General features: G+C 43.8%; 1 protein-coding gene across 3 annotated transcripts in view; it reads left to right on the forward strand.

The window, feature by feature from the left end:
* PIP4K2A (phosphatidylinositol-5-phosphate 4-kinase type 2 alpha) overlaps positions 1–2663 on the forward strand; it is a 184445-nt gene extending 181782 nt beyond the window's left edge. For all 3 annotated transcript variants that reach the window (XM_047755045.1, XM_047755043.1, XM_047755044.1), the window contains one exon: positions 450–2663. In XM_047755045.1, the coding sequence (XP_047611001.1) occupies positions 450–530 (81 nt within the window). In that variant the 3' untranslated portion in view covers positions 531–2663. The remainder of the gene's footprint in view (positions 1–449) is intronic.
* The last annotated feature ends 14739 nt before the right edge of the window (positions 2664–17402 follow it).

Below are 17402 nucleotides of genomic sequence, written 5' to 3' on the forward strand. Positions count from 1 at the left end.
CTCAGTCCTAAAAAACAACACAGCCCTTGCATCCTTATTAGAGTTTCCCTGCGGGCAAATGTTGCTCTTTGTGTCATTCTCAAGGTATCTCCAATTTGCTCTCTTGAGAAACAAAAGTATTCTCCCCGTGGCTTCTGAACATAGGCCACACAGGTCCCACGTCTGATGGGAGCATTCCAGAGGTGGCTGGTTGGATTTTTTTTTTTTAGTGGCAGCAGTCACAGTGCTGTGGTGATGGCATCTGTTGTTCCTACGACTCTGCCTCATTTTCACACACAGATTCCTAAGAGCCTTGGTTATTCAGACGCAATATCCAAACATTTTCAGCTGTTTTAAGAGTATAGGCTGCAGAGGTTGGAAAGTGACTGGCTTCTCATTCCGCTGCAGTGGAAGCTGCCTGGGTCCCGAGTAGTAATCCTGTCACTCCTCCTTTGCCCTCACATCCCCAGGCTGGCGCGGAGATCTCCACCGTGAACCCAGAACAGTATTCGAAGCGCTTTTTGGACTTTATTGGCCACATCTTGACGTAACGTCCTGCACGGCCACGGAGAGATGTGAGCGTGGGAAGGACAGAGGTGGCTTCGGCGCAGGAAAAATGAAAACCAAACTCAGTGAAGCACACCTCCTCGTTTACACCTTCAGGCCAAGATGACTGATTTGGGGGCTACTCGCTTTAACAGCTACCTGATATTTCCCAGCATCATTCTAGCTATTTCTGACGTGCGCGCGCGCGTTTGTGTGTGTGTGTGTGTGTGCGTGTGTGTGTGTGCGTGCATCTTAAACATTGATCAGTGAAAACCAACCAGCTTTGGTCAGAGTGTGTTGGGGGCAACAACCCTCTGACTGCAGCTGTCGACGAATGAGTGAGTGAGCGAGCGAGCACCTGCAGGGGGCGGGGAGAAGGCTGCGCATGTCAGACCGACCAGGTCGGCACCACACGAGAAACTGTGGATCAGTTTATTTTTTGGAGTTGAAAGATGTGAGACAGTATTCGTAATAATAATGAAGATAATAATAATGAAGATAATAATAATGGTGATTAAAAGAGGGAAAAAAACTTACCGCAATTGTCACACTCTACTACGCACGCTGACACTCCTTCTTAACAGTCATACCCCGGCCCCGGGCGGAGGAGGCTGGCATCCCCCGTGCGTTCTGGTTCAGGTGTCGGGATTCCCAGTGTCCAGGGACACACGCCCCTCGTTCGGCAGGAAGCTGATGCCCCTGGTGACTCTCTCTGTACATTTTCACCTCAGTAAATATGTCCAGGAAAACTGCTTCTCTTTTCTTGCCTGGAGCTTCTTCACTGATACACTCTTATGTTGCAATATAGGAATTAATGCTACAAAATAAAATAAAGCTTTCCTTAAAAGTGCATCGTTTTGGGCAATGGTATCTGCATCTCCCAGAGTGGGAAGGCAAGCAAAGCATTTAGAATTCTCAATTCTCCTGTTAAACCATAGTATTTTGTTATGAATTATCCCTTTAATTGAAACCCTCAATATTACTGTTTACATTATTAGGAAAACAGGGATTTTTTGAATCTAAAAATTTAATGTACAGCATGTGATTTCTGAAGTTTACATGTAAAGTCACTTGACAGTGTAGGTGAAATAATGTTTGTCCTATTTTGAAATGTATCCTGCAGTCACATTTTGGGGTGAATGTTTTATTCAAAGTACCTGGTAGGCAGTCTTTTACAGGAAAAGGAAAAGGTTTAGTTTGTTTCCTCCAGATATACATTTATTAACCTAATGATTTTTTTTTAAGAAAATGTTTAACCCAGATCTGGTTATGTATGTTCATTGCCCTAAACTGTGCTGATTGTGTCTAATCGAGTTATAAATTTTCAACACTGATCATGTATTTACCAACTTCCTGGCATTTTCTGAAAGGCGTCAAGTGAATACTAGATTTGCTTAGAATAGGTTATCAATTTATACACTGTGCTAAAGCTGTGCCTTTGAAATTCTCTGTTTAAAACGTGAGATGATTTTTGTAGGCAGGTTCAGAAAAGAAAAAAAAAAAAATCCCACTCTTCAATAATTACTTACAACTCAGCAAATGCCCCCTGCCATACTGCCTCTTCCAGTGACTTGACTTCAGGGCTGACCAGATCTGTGACTGCACCCCGTGGTATGTGGGTTGACTCTCGAACACACAAGGTGACAGCAAGTTGGAATCCTGGGAAGCCAGCAGCAAGGCCATTCTGCTCATCTGCGGACTTCTCATAGTTGTTATCCTCAACAGATGATGTCAACGGCAATGTGCCCTGTTGTCCAAATCTGTTTTTTGTGTGTTTAAATGAATGGAGATGGTGATTTAATACCCCCACCCGTAATTCATTCTGGCATCAAGTCCCTCTCAGTGTTCTGAAGTTCTGCTGTGGTTTCTTTGATCCACAATTACAGAAGTGAGACCCTGAAGTGAAGAGAAGGTACCCGTACATTATTTGAGTAACTGTTTCCTTTGTGGCCAAACTGTGTATGCTTTTAGAAGTTTACAAAATGCTTTATTTTTGTCTGTAACAGTCTCTGTCTTCCATTTCTGTTGGTCAACTCCTGGGACAGAGTGAGGACGTTTGCCTTGTATTTCCTAGTGCTAACAGTACACTCCAGTCATGAGCCAGGCTTTACGAAATAAAGCACTTTGATGACTCACAAGGTGCAGCCTTCGTGCCTCTCTCTCAATTGTGTTTCTCTCTGTTGCTAACAGATTTTAAATACGCAGCACTAGGAGTATCTTTAGATGATCCCTGAAGAAGTAAAAGTAAAATTGAGACTTTTCAGGAACTAGAGCTTTGCCTTCAACCTGTGAACTGCTAATAAACAATAATAGAAACTTCCATGACAAAACTGACTCACTGCAAGATGGATAGAGAAGTCTCTTCAATGAATATCCTCTAAAGTTAGAGTTTTATTTTTTACATTTCCCAATCAAGTTGTAGTTGTCAGTATGTTTTGAAACATTATTGGGACACCATTGGTGGCTAGAAGGCTTTTCATAGTGTTCCACTGTCCTTGGTGCCAGATGAGCAAACCCAGTTCCAGCTGCAGCGCTTGTTTTGAACATGCAGTCATTCTTAATGTGATCGATATGGGAGAGAATAATTTGAGCCTGAGGCACTTTTCACTTTGGCCGCATGCACCGCTGGTCCTCAAGGAACATTTGATGAGCACAGAAACTGCCCCAGCTGACCTGTGCCCAACACATCCTTCAAACAGTGACCTCAGCTCAACACACGGGGGGCACACTGCCCGTATCTGGAGCCGTGACTTTCCCTCTGACCTCACGTCACCCTCCTCCCTTTACCTTCAATAACCCAAGAGCTGCAGCCCTTCCAACACCCACTACCTATGACCACAGGCATCCTCCAGGTCTTTTCAAGGTAATGCGCCACATTTATTGCAACATTTATGTATTTCCTGACCACTTAGCATGTTTAAAACTGTGCTACTGTTTGTATTAATAGGTTCCTTTTTTTTTTTTTCAGTGTATCACCACTGATGCTTTGGGGAGTTGTACCCCATTATTCCCATGGGCTCTGTGGTTTTTACTGGGCGAGTTTGCACAGCAGAGATTTTTAGCAACATGTATGTTACATTACAGCACAGCTGACTGTGGTCAGCAGAGAGCTTAAGTGCCATTTTCTCTGTAGTCAGTTGGAACACAGACATTTATTTTCATTTCGGTTATTTAATTTCGTGGGTTGAATTCACATTAGTCGCAGAAAACTGGTTATTGCTGATTCACAGAAGGACAAAAGGTGGTCTGAGGTATTAAACTCCAATGTAGCACTTTTGGAAATAGTGGTTAAGGGTGAAATGCAAGAGATTAAGAATTTGTATATAATAATGAAGTGGTAATATATATAATACACTAAAGTGAAGCAGGGGAGTGGAAAGAATGTGAGACAGAGGTTTAAGCTCTGGAGTTCTTAGCATCGGGACTTGAGGCCCCGGCACCACTGCCTTTTCAGGAATTTTTAAATTAGCATAAAAGCAGCAATCATAGTGTGTGTCCTACACAGTACAGCCTCCTCCAGCTCTCAAAATCAAGCCCCATCACCTCCCCTCTCTCCATTTTTTTTTTTTTAGAGCTGCACCCATGGCATATGGAGGTTCCCAGGCTAGGGGTCCTATAGGAGCTGTAGCCACCCACCTACGCCAGGGCCACAGCAACACAGGATCCAAGCCGTGTCTGCGACCTACACCACAGCTCACGGCCACACTGGATCCTTAACCCACTGAGTGAGGCCAGGGATCAAACCTGTGTCCTCATGGATGCTAGTCTGGTTCATTAACTGCTGAATCATGATGGGAACTCCCTCTCTCCCCATCTTAAATAGCATTTTACTCAGCTCCAGTTATGTTACTGCTATGTTAAAAGTTATCCTGTAAAGGGCAGAGGCCTGCCGTGCCTCTGGGTTCCTGCGCACAGGAGCTCGGCCTGGCCACCTGCCTTCAGCCTCTCCCCACACACAGGCTAGTGGCTCCTGGTATCAGTGCAAGGGAGAAATGCTATTGGGAAGGTGGCCCAGGAGACCAGTAAGTGTCTGGAAAAGTAGAGCTGACAAGTTCCCCAGAGTGATTAGTAAAAGTTCCTTCATAAAAGGAAACCCATCATCTAAACCAAATGTCCTTCGGAAGTTTAGTCCTGTTTTTGCGATTCAGTGAAATCCCACCAAAGGGGCTTTAACACGCCCCAGTCTTTTTCTCACTCTTACACACTTATGTTTAGTTTAACTTCATAAGAGAGGGAGAAAAGGCTGGGACTTCTCGGAATCCACTGCGATACGAGTGGTATGGAATCCTGCACTTGCTGCTGGGAGAGGTGTCCCAGAGGAGGAAACCTTGGCCCAGAGAAGCCGAGGGACTGTCTGAGCTCACACGATAGTTCGTGGCAAAGCCAGGGTGGCTCTGTGGCAACTGGAGGTTGAAGGTTGAATGCATGAGCGATGAACCTCGTGCCCCCTGGGACTCCAGACCTCGCCGCCGCCCTTCCTCTGTCAAAGCTCTTTCATCAGTTCCTTTAATGGCATCAGAAGAGCCTGCCTGCACGCACCCTCCTAGATTTTATAGCAAATGTTCCACACATGTCAATTTATGAGAGTCCATCTCTATTACTCCATTTTCCTATCATTTTCTTAGTCCAACAGCATTTTATTGCTATCACTTGACTTTTTAAATCAAAAGGTCAGAGTTCCCGCTGTGGCCCAGCAGGTTAAGGATCTGTCTTGTCTTGGGTTGCTGCTGAAGCAAGGATTAGATCCTTGGTCCAGCACAGTGGGTTAAGGATCTGGCATTGCCGCAGCTGTGGTGTAGGCTGCAGCTGCAGCTTGGACTCAATCCTGGCCCGGAACGTCTATAAATGTGTGGGTATGACCAAAAAATAAATGAAATAAATCACAAGGTCTCACGGGGGAGTAGAAAAATCTCTCTAGACCTACTAAACTGAAGTCTCTGGAGGTGGACCTTGAAAATGTATAATTTTTTTGACTGTGTCTGCTGCATGCATAAGTTCCTGGGCCAGGGATCAAACCTGAGCCACAGCAGTAACTCAAGCCAGGGAAATGACAATGCCAAGTCCTTAACCACTAGCCTACTAGGGAACTCTGAAAATCTGTTAGGTTTCTCCCAGGTGCTTCTGATGAATGGCTTGGTTTGGAAAAAACTGTCTTTAAGTAGTTAAACCCTCCCAGTGAACTGATCACTAATTTTATTTTAATTAAAATATAGTTGATTTATGATGTTGTGCCAATTCCTGCTGTACAACAAAGTGACCCAGTCATACATATATATACATTTCCTTTCTTATAGTATCTTCCATCAATGTTCTACCCCAAGAGACTGGATATAGTTCCCTGTGCTACACAGTAGGACCTCAATGCTTACCTGATCACTAATTTTTTTGTTTGTCTTTTTCTAGGGCTGCACCGGCGGCATATGGAGATTCCCAGGCTAGGGGTCTATCAGAGCTGTAGCCACCGGCCTAAGCCAGAGCCACGGCAACACCAGATCTGAGCTGCATCTGCAACCTACACCACAGCTCATGGCAACACCAGATCCTCAACCACTGAGCAAGGCCAGGGATCAAACCCGAAACCTTATGGTTCCTAGTCGGATTCGTTGACCACTGAGCCATGACGGGAACTCTGATCACCAATTTTAAATACTTTTTGTAATATGCTTCCAGCCCTTTCTTTCTACCTCTCCCCCTTTCTCTGTACTTGTACTATATGAACAGGACAGCTTCCTATTGATCAGAACAGAGGTCAGCCAACCACAAATCTAGACCCATATGATTTTTTGTAACTAAAGTTTTATTGAAACACAGCCATGCCCATTCATTCACGTTTTTCTTTTTTGAGCCATGCCCATAGCCTGTGGAAGTTCCCAGGCCTGGGATGGAACCCAAGCCATAGCACCACATTCACATAATTTTTTGTTTTCCTTTTAGGGCCACACTCAGCAGCATATGGAAATTTCCAGGCTAGGGGACTAATTGGAGCTACAGCTGCCAGCCTATGCCACAGCAACAAGGGATCCAAGCTGTACCTGAGACATACTCCACAGCTCAGAGCAATGCCAGATCCTTAACTCACTGAGCAAGACTAGGGATCAAACCTGCATCCTTATGATACTAGCTGGGTTTGTTACTGCTGAGCCACAGTGGGAACTCCCATATTTACATATTTTCTATGGCTGCTTTTAAACCATAGTGGCAGCGTATAGAATTATGACTAAGACTGATAGCCCACAAAGCCTAAAACACTTATTAGGTAGCCCCTTTCAGAGAAAGTTCACTGACCCCTGAAAGAGAGCCCCATTTTAGTATCATAAAGTAGTTTCTGCAGTACCATGGACTTCAGCTACAATTGCTGTGTTATCTACAGAGATCTTTCACCTCTCATCTGGAGACACTGAGAGTTGTCATTCTTTTACTAAAGTTGTTACAATTTTATGATTGCCCTTGGTTTTTGTTAAAGCTCTACTGCTTTTTGAATTTTTTTTTTAGTAAATTGCTGTGGTTATATTAACATCACAATTATCAGTGGAGTTGACTATCTGAGAAATCCACTTATAAAGGGGTCATAACTTGAAGTCATATGGTCAGTTTGTGCTACGAAAAAAGAGTGTTAAATTCTTCAACATATGTGATATGTTTATTTTCTTAAGAAACCACTTTAATATCTTCACACACACTTTAAAAATGGTTTTAGCCTCGGGTGGTATTACCCCTCAGTTAAGAGATCAGTGGCAAGAAATATGTGCTATTTTTACTTAATTTCACCAAAAGTAATGTGAGAATGTGATTGGACTGTGGGTTTATCTAGCATTTCCACCCCCTACCCCCCAGGCAAACTTCCTAGTGCCTGGTGGGGGGTGGTTGCTCATTAGCCTGTGGACTCAGTGCCTTAAATGACCTCAGATAGTTTCCCCCAAAATTCCAAAAAGGAGCTTCTTCCTGCTTTGGATGAAGTTATACATCCCCAAACCAGGGTTTAACCACACAAAACAAGGGAGTTTTCCACTTAACTTCTGAGAATGGAACCCATCCTTCTCCCACCCCACACTTTTTTCCCTGACTGTGGAGTTGGTTTCCTGAAAATCAGCAGGTGTTTCTACGTCTCTGAAAATAAGTGGCTCATCACAGACAGAACACGTTATTGCAGTGAATGCAGACACACTGCCAGGCACACAAAGCAGAGCATCCTCACATTGTCAAGCACAAGGCCCCTGACATCAAACACTGAGTCTCTAAAGTGTGAAGCCATTCATTTTTTTTCTTTTAATACTTTTCCTATGTGGGCTTATTCCATTTTTAATTAAATAAAATGCCATAAACTGAGCATTGCCTCTTTTGACCAAAAATAAGCAGCAGTAAGAATGCTAAAAATATACAAGTGAATTGTGTGTACTGATGACAGCTCTAGAGGGCCAGCCTCAGGGGCATGTGGGATTTGCTGACTGGGCTCATGTCCTCTGTTCCCAGGTGGGTAGGGGATACACACACCATCGGTGTAGATTTGTTCTTGTCTTCTTTCAGTCTTCTTGGCTAGTCTAACTAATGTTATATAAATGTGTTTATAGCATCAATGTGATGAAACCTTAATCTTGACAAAAGTCTTTATATTAACTCAGGCGTTCGCACTGTGCTTTATAGTTTATGGAGCGTTTTCCTTCACTTTCATTTAAATCTTATACCTATGGTTTTGATTAATCTTTTCTTTCTGCAGTTGAGAAGACAGGCTCAGACAGGTTGGTAAGCTCTGAGGTCATCAGTCACAGAGCCAAGCGGTCCCGGACTTCTCTGCTCTGCATCCTATCGCCTCTACTCTCAGGTTTCCTGTCAATTTCCTTCCATTTAGTGCATGTGGAGTCAAATTGCCTCCTACAACTGTATCTGGTTTGGGCTGTGCCGTCTTTTTTTTTTTTTTTTTTTTTTTGGTCTTTGTAGGGCCACACCTCAGCATCTGGAAGTTCCCAGGCTAGGGGTCGAATTGGAGTGTAGCTGCCAGCCTACGCCACAGCAACACGGGATCGTTAATCCATTGAGTGAGGCCAGGGATCGAACCTGAGTCCTCACGGATGCTAATCGGTTTTGTTAACCACTGAGCCACAGTGGAAACTCCTGGGCTTGCCTTCTTTACAGCTCTTAAAACTTGTTGCCTTCTGAGACTCAACCCACCCCCCGACACACACCTCCTGGCTTCCCCCACCCCCCAAGATCAGATGAAAATAGTTAATCAAACACTAATCCAGGTGTTGCTGTGAAGGTGTTTTGTAGGAGCAATGTGAGTAATTGTTTAGCAATTTAACTAAGAAAGTTTACTGTAGATAATCTGGGTGGGCCTGATCAATTAAGTTGAAAGACCTTAAGGGCAGAACTGAAGTTTCTCAGAAGAATAAATTCTACCTGTGGAAAGCAGCTCCAGCTTGTGCCTAAGAGTTCCAACTCACTCTTCCCTAAGGATTTTGTACTTACCTAAACAGCCCCCACAATCAAATAAACCAATGCCTTGCCATAAATCTCCTAATATACAGCTCTTACTGGATGCATTTTTCTGATGAAAACCTTCCAGAGCTTTTTCAATAACAAGGGAAAGAAGCACTTCTGGGATGGCAGGAGAAAAACCTCTGAAAATCCACTTCTCCATGAAAGCAATCAGAACTAGCCAGAATGGTCATCATCAACTTTTTCAGAACTCTGGACATTAGCCAAAAACTTGGAGCAATCTGAAGAGCCTTTATTCAAGAAAACAAGTGAATCTTGGAAAGAACAGGGAGCTTTTTGTATTTTTATCTTACCTTATGTAAATATTAAATGAGGTCCTTTGAGCCGAAATGAGAGTGTTGTCAGCAAGATGGTGGAGTGGAAGCCCCAGACCCTCCTTCCCCGACAAACACACCAATTCAGCAGTAACTCACAAAGTCTCTTTGTGAGAAATCCAGAAACTAACCAAAAGGCTCCTGCACCTGGGAGAGCACAAATCTGAAGTCAGGAGGGAGACCCAGACCCGTCTCACTGTGTCCCTGTACCCAGCACAGCACCATACCATCAGGAAGAGCCTCCAGGGCCCTGGGCAGCTCCCTGCTTAGCCCAGGGGAAGGAGGGGGTTGCTTTACACATTCTGCACCTCTGCTCTTCCAAGGGGCCGCCTCAAGGACTAGCTTCCGTCTCACCAATCCTGGAGCTCCAACAGCCTGGAAGAGTTCAGCTAGGGAAAAACACACAAGATGGCTTGGGCTGGCAGAGGCCACAGACCTTCCCCCTGCCTAGCAGAGAGTGAGTAGATGAAAAATCCCTGCTGTCAGCACCCTCTAGGGAGGAAAGAGCAGATCTGCATGTCCACCACCCCACCTTCTCCAGGGCTGCCACAAGCACTAGCAGCTGTCTTACCTGCCTTGAATCTCTGACAGGTGTGCACAGCCTAGCTGCGTCGGGGGAGAATAGAGACAATGGTTTGGGCTGACACAGGCCACAGCTCCTCCCAAACCCCCTCAGCAGAGAGTAAGCTGACAAAAACAACAGCTAGCTGCCTCTCCCAGTGGGGGGAAAGAGATGGTAGAGACCCCCGGAATCTCTAACTGGGCTGCTTGATGGGGGTTATCTTCTGTACAAGACCAGTCCATGAAGACTGGAAGAGGTGCCTGTTCTGTCTAATGCACAGACACTGGCGAAGACAGTCGAAGAAAATGAACAATCAGGCGAAAATGTTCAAAACAAAGGAACAAGAACTTGTATCTAGATTTCATCAAAAACCTCACAACTCAACAGTAAAAGAGATATTTTTTTTTGTCTTTTTGCTTTTTCTTGGGCCGCTCCCACAGCATATGGAGGTTCCCAGGCTAGGGGTCCAATTGGAGTTACAGCTGCCAGCCTATGCCAGAGCCACAGCAATGCCAGATCTGAGCCATGTCAGTGACCTACACCACAGCTCATGGCAATGCTGGATCCCTAACCCACTGAGCAAGGGCAGGGACCAAACCCGCAACCTCATGCTTCCTTGTCGGATTCGTTAACCACTGCGCCACGACGGGAACTCCTAAAAGAGACATTTTTAAACGAGGAAAGAATTTGAAAAGATGTTTCTTCAAAGATACACAAATGGTCAATAAGTACATGGAGAGATGCTCAACATCATTAGTTGTTAGGGAGGGAAATGCAAATCAAAGCCACAAATCACAAGACCATGGCAAGGGTTGGTGAAAACGTGGAGGAACTGAAACGCTCAAACACTGCTGGTAGCAATGCAAAACAGTGCATCCACTTTGGAAAGGGCCTGGCAGCTTCTCAAGTAAGTTACCCTATGACTCAGGATTCCCCGCCTTGATATATACCCAAGAGAAGGACTGCATTTCTTCTGGAAGCCCTAGAGGAGAACCCATTCCCTGACTTTTCTAGTGTCCAGAGGCTGCCTACATTTGGGGCTTGTGGTCCCTTCTTTCATCTTCAGAATCACCAGTGCAGCATCTTACAATCATTCTCTCTCTCCCAGTAATCGCTGCATTTATTTTATTATCTTTTTGTGCTTTCTTTTGGTTTATTTTGTTCTTTTTTCTCGATTTTTGAATTGGGACTTTCATTAATTTTTATTTTAGATTTCATTTTTTACTTGATATAGGTGTTGAGGGCTATGAACTTTTTTATGCTCTCGATTCATAGCCTTTTCATGATTATTTTTCAGAAATTCTGTAATTGCTGTTTCTACTTCCCATTTAACTCGAGTTAAAAAAAAAATTTTTTAATTACCAGGTGGAAGTGCCTTTTTTTGTTTGTAGTTTCATTTTTAATTTCTAGCTTTACTGTACAGCGTTCAGAAGCTATTAGTAATACTTGACTTTGATGAAACCTATCAGTGATTCCTTTCTGCCCTGTATTTAACTTCTCAGGAATGTTCAGATGTACTTAAAAAGAAGGTATAATCTATATTATCAGGAAATAGTATCTGACACAATTCTAAGATCCAGGGTGCACGACTCCCCTTTGGATGTTACTGTCTAACTGCAGTCCGCAATAACTGCATGTCCCAGGTTTTGTTGCTTGGTTCAAGTTTACGCACACTTTCAAGATCAAGAGCCCCCCACCGCCGTCACACACTATCGCTCTTCACTTCACCCAGGTTTGCTCTGCTATCAAATCAATGGCAAAATTTTCACTCACCTCTTTCTGACAACCTACACTTCAAAATTTCCTGCAGTCTTTAACGTCACAATCCCAGCCAGTGTGCATGATCCCCAAAGCCCTGGCGCCTCCACAAAGCTCCGGACCCAGGAGCTGGCAGGTCGCCGCCGCCATCTTGCTGGGCTGACCCTTGACCCGCCATGTGGTTGCGTCAGTGTCCGCGCACGCGCACGCTCACGATCATGAAAGAGGCATGCTTTGACTTTCAGGTCTACAGCAAAGTTCAAATTTACTCTGCTTTCTTCTCTCCCTTCTCTTCCCATTTTGAGTTGCGTTCTTTTCCTCAGAACACACCATGTTTATATGTTACTCTTGTACTCATAATCTCATCTTTATTTTAGCTACGGGTCTGCAATTAAATTTAGGAAATGCTCTCCATCAGTCCTTTTACCCAAGTTTCCCCAATCATCTCTTATTAAGTGTAGTTCACTCCATTAAGCCTCAGGTGAGACCCAGGGCTGACAACTTAATTGCAGTTTCATGGGAGACCTTTAGGCAGAGGCACCAGCTAAACTGCTGCTGGATTCCTGATCCACAGAATCTGTGCGATAAGAATTGTTTGCTATTTTAAGCTGCTGAATGTGGGGGTAACTTGTTATACCACGATAAATAACATATACTCCCAGAATATCTCAAAGTTGATCATCTCAAGTTTATTTCAAGTGTGCCCAGTTGTTCCTTTTTTTAAAAACTGTGGTAAAGTACACGTAAAATTTGTCATCTTAATCATTTTAAGTGTAGAGTCCAGTAGTGCAAAGTACATTCACACAGTGGTACAATCTCCAGAACTCTTTTCATCTTGCAAAACTGAAACTCTGTACGTATGAAACAACAACTCTCATATCTCACCTCTCCCAGCCCCTGGCAACCACTGTTTCACTTTCTGTCTCTATGAAACCGACTACTCTGGATTCTTCATATTAGCGGAATCATAAAGTATGTCTTTTTATGACTGGCTTATCTCATTTAACATAATGCCCTCAAGTCCATCCATGTTGTAGCATATTCCAGAATTTCCTTCCTTTTTAAGTACAGTAATCCATTGTGTGTATGTACATTTTATTTGTCCACTCATCCACTTGACAGACTCAGGTTGCTTCCACCTTTCGCTGTTAGGAATAATGCTGCTAGGAACATGGGTGCCAGTGGTCCTTTTAATAGAGAGGTTCAGGGTTTTGTGGGGTTCCAGAAAGTTTTTCTTGGATTAGAGTTCTAATATTAGCTAAGTTCCATTGCTCTGACCTTCTACAGGGTCTCCAAATATTGGACCTATTTTGCCCTCGATTTCAACCACTTTTTCTATGACCCATTTCACATCTTTGTTTACCTAGTTTTCTGTCTTTTGATATTTTCCTGTTTTTCTTCAATATCCTTTATAAAAATTTCATTCAAATATATTCTCCCTTGGTTACTTTGTAACTGAATCATCATTTCTGAGAAGATTTTTTTCTATTTTTTCTATTCTATTTTTCTATTGTTCTCCTGAGTGTAATAGTCCCCTTTTTAATTTCCTTTTTTTTTTTCACTTTTGTTCTTCATCTTTGTATTTCTGGTTCAAGATGTTTTATCAAATCCCCAAATGCTGAAACATGTGCATTTTCACTGGCTGAAACACTTTGATTTATCTTTTCCAATTTCAACAATAGTCTTGTATGGATATGGTCTAATCTTTTCTATTTTCATGCATTTCCTCAATAGGATGGGAGGAGGCTTTTTCTTTTGCAGGGTCCTTCATTTTCTCATTTCCTTTTTTTCCTCACTGCCGCATTTTCAATAGGTGCCTTCTTTTTCTATACAGCTGAGTCTCCCCAAGAAACAATATTTCTCCAAGATGCCACTTTCTTTTCTGTACACTTTCAAGCTGCTTTCCTGTAGCCAGTGCTATGAATTACCAAGTTCTGACCGGCATTCTGTATTTTGTATTGAGCTTTTTCTTTCTGGGGTAACATTTCTGTCTTCTGTACCCCACTGCTTTTTTTTTTTTTTTAACCCTCTTAAGCTTCTTTTCCCCTGCTGTCCACACCCATCAGTTTGCAGTGGTGAGTGTACACAGTGATGACAGAAGCTGTTGGAATTTGATTAGTTTTCTATTTACAGGTAATTGGAGCATCCTGATTCTCGTTCTCTATCTCCTGATACTGCTGAAGGGGCGGGTCATGTGTGGTTTTATTTCCTCTCTTTTTTGGGTTTCTAGATATTTGGGGAAGGTAAGTGGGAAGATTCAGAATTAGGCAGCCACTTGGACTGCCCGTATGGCTCACAACAGAATTAGGCAGCCCCCACTGTCCTCCAAACCTGGCAGTTCCAACGGAGCTTTAAGTGTAGTTCCTCAGGGTTTGGACCTGGGTCCTCTGCTTACTGGATAAAACTGGTTCTGGTCCATCTCCACTACTTTTATGACTCCAGTTACCAACGGTGCATCACTAACTCCTACAGATATATCTCCTACCCACACATCCCCTCTGAGATCCAAAACTTTAGCCAATTGTCTACTCATCCTCTTCACGTGAATGTTTCAAAGGCCCTTACTCTACAGATCTGGCAAATACCAAACTGAAGTCACACTATTATCTTCCTCAAACCCAAGCTCACCTCCAATGTTTCTTATCTTACCCTGATCCATTTAAGTGCACAACTGAAAATCTTGGGAGTCCTCCTTCCTCAACCTCAATTCCATTACCCTCCCCACATCCAGTAAGATCACATCCTCCTCATCCTCCTTCCTAAATGTCCCTCAGATTCACCCACTTCCTCCATATCTACCCATCCTGTTTAAGCTCCCCAGCTTCAGTCAGTTGCTCAAGCCACACACCTGGGAGCTTCCATTACTCATTTATTTCCCTCGCTACCACATCGACTAGCAGATCCTGCTGGCTTTTCTTTCAAAATATCTCACTCCATCAATTTCTGTTTCCACGGCTACCATTCTGGTCCAGGCCACCGTTACTGCTCCCACCCCCACCCCTAATCACAGAGCACTCGTTTGCTAAAAGGCATGTTCTTTTCTTCCTAAAAGGTAAATCAAAGCATGTCACTCACCTACACAAACCTTTCAATGGCTCTCACTGTACTTAGAGTAATCCCCACTCCTCACATAGCCTAGTGGTTTTTTCCCTTGTAATTTACTACTGCCTTATTCCTTCAAAAGAACAGTTTTTCACTAAAGTATAATTGACATATAACATTATGTTAGTTTTAGGTATCCAACATGATTTAATATTTGAATATACATTGTGAAATGATCACCACAATAAGTCTGGTTAGCATCCATCACCTTATGTGGTTAAAAAACCTTTTTTTCTTGTAATGAGGACTTAGAAGACCCATTCTCTTAGCCACTTTCAAACATTAGCAAACAATAAAGACAGTAACATTAACTTTCATCGCCATTCTATACATCACATCCCAGGACTTACTTATTTTATAGCTGGAAGTATCTTTTGACCCCTTCTCCCATTGCTCCCCCCACAACCACCAATTTGTTCTGAGTTTGAGTTCTTGTTTTTGTTTGTTTTTTAGAGTCCATATATAAGGGAGGGCGCACAGTATTTATCTTTCTCTGTCTGACTTATTTAGCACAATGCCTTCAAAGTCCACCCATGTTGCAAATGACAAGATTTCATTCTTTTTTATGGCCGGATAATATTCCATTGTGTATTTGTCCCTGCCTGTATCTTAGATCTAATCTACCCCTCTCCTAGCTAGCGCCTCTCTGTCCTCCAGCTATTTGTGATCTGGTTCAGTTTCTCAAGCCAAGTTCTTCCACCTTAGTGTCTCCATCCTTGCTCTCCCCACATCCCAGAATGCCCATCCCATGACTCTCCTTCTCACACCGAGCATCCTATGAAAGCAGTTCTTTCATTATTCCCTATAGCATTCTCTATTTCCATTACAATCCATCTCCCAGTCTGTAATGTTTTGCATGTGTGTTGGCTTGTGAATCCATTTTTGGTTTTCTGTATGTGCTCTGCTCTCAGGTAAAAGCCAGGGTGCTGTGGATGCACACAGGGAGGCATGTATGCTCTTTCCTGAGGAGAGAGGAAGCTGCCAGGAGGATGTGGCACTGTCCAGTTTGAAATCCAAAGGATCATGTGCCCAAAAGGGGGTAGAATAGTGAGGAAAAGGGTCTGTTCGGGCTGAGAGAAGAAGTAAACGGAGAGGTCTGGGGACGGCACAGCATTTGACAGTGGTTTCGTGTGGCTGGGGTAGAGAGCTAGAGGCCAGGAGCAGATACAAGCCAGAACAAGGTGGGTTCACATGCCTGTGCCCTCTGTGTGCTTACACCTGAGAGGGATGCTATGTGGAACTTACTCTTTTGGCACACCAGCTCCTCTGATAGTTTACCCTACATGAATACTCAAACATGACTCAAGTAATAGTCCTTGAAGCACGGTCTGTATTGGTAAAAATGGAAGGAGTTCCTACTGTGGTGCAGCGGGTTAAGAATCCAACTGCAGCGGCTCAGGTCACTGTGGAAACATGGGTCTGATTCCCAGCCTGGCGCAGTGGGTTAAAGGATCTGGCATAACTGTAGCTGCGGCTCAGATTCAATCCTTGACCTGGGAACTTCCACATGCTGTGGGTGCCACCACTCAAAAAAGAAGATGACGACGACAACTCAAATGTCTAGAGAGGGAAGGGAAGGAAATAAGAGTTTATCCACAAAGAGAATACCACAGAGCCTCGAAAGATGAAGATGCTCTAAATGTGCTGTCGTGGGAATGATCTTTCCAAGATAAACTGACCAATGAAAAAAGAAAACATGGTGCCTAATAGTGTATAGAGGATAATTCCATTTGTGTTACATACGTACATATGCTTGTAGATAAACAGAGGATCTCTGGGAGAAAACACAAGAAACCAGTTTCAGTGACGGCCCCTGGGAGGTGACGTATATCATTGGGAGACGAAGAGGGAGATGTCCTCTACCTGATAGATACTCTTGGCAGATCTGGCAAGTGCAATATACAAATGAAATCATAATTCTTTAAAAGAGTGGTGGCACTGAAACTGAGGGAAAGGGTATGGCTTTCAGAATTTTCTTTGCTGTCAGAATACTCACTATGTCTCTTATTCTAGGAATTCATCCCCGTTACGGCAAAAGAAGCCACAAGAGGCTTCAAGGGAGGGGAGCCGGGAAGTTACCCAGACTGGCCATTTCTACCTACATTCACTGCAAAATCCCCTCCTAGAGGGAAACAGACAACTTGTTCTCAGAGCGGGTGAAGGCTTCATTGCTTGGTGCTGCCTCTGGAGCAGGGGACGTGGTCAGGTATCTATGCTTCAGGGGCCCTCACGGAAGACTGTGGGACCAGAGCTGTCACACAGTGATCCAAGCACATGGCTAATCCTCCTTTCTCGTGGTGGATTCAAGCCTGTATACTGCTGCCTGCACATCAAGCAGACGGGGTAACGTGTGGCAGCTTTTAAAGCCCTGTATTTACAGAGAGGGCTGTCGGTGCGCTTCCACCCTCTCCACACCGCCTCCCCCCCCCCCCCCCCCGAGCAGATCTCATAAGCATGGGTGCTGATCGGCTGGGCCTTCCTGAGGCTGCATTAAATCACACCTGTCAGGGTATCAGACGTAGATTCACCTCCGCATTATTCTTTGATTGGATGGCGATTCAGCATTTATAACTTTTCTTGTGAGAAACAGGATGTGAAGCTTCGGGGGCCCCCCCCAACTTTTCCTTTTTATTTCCCTCACTTATTTT

This window comes from Phacochoerus africanus, chromosome 12 (assembly GCF_016906955.1).
Source record: "Phacochoerus africanus isolate WHEZ1 chromosome 12, ROS_Pafr_v1, whole genome shotgun sequence".
Lineage (NCBI taxonomy): Eukaryota > Metazoa > Chordata > Mammalia > Artiodactyla > Suidae > Phacochoerus > Phacochoerus africanus.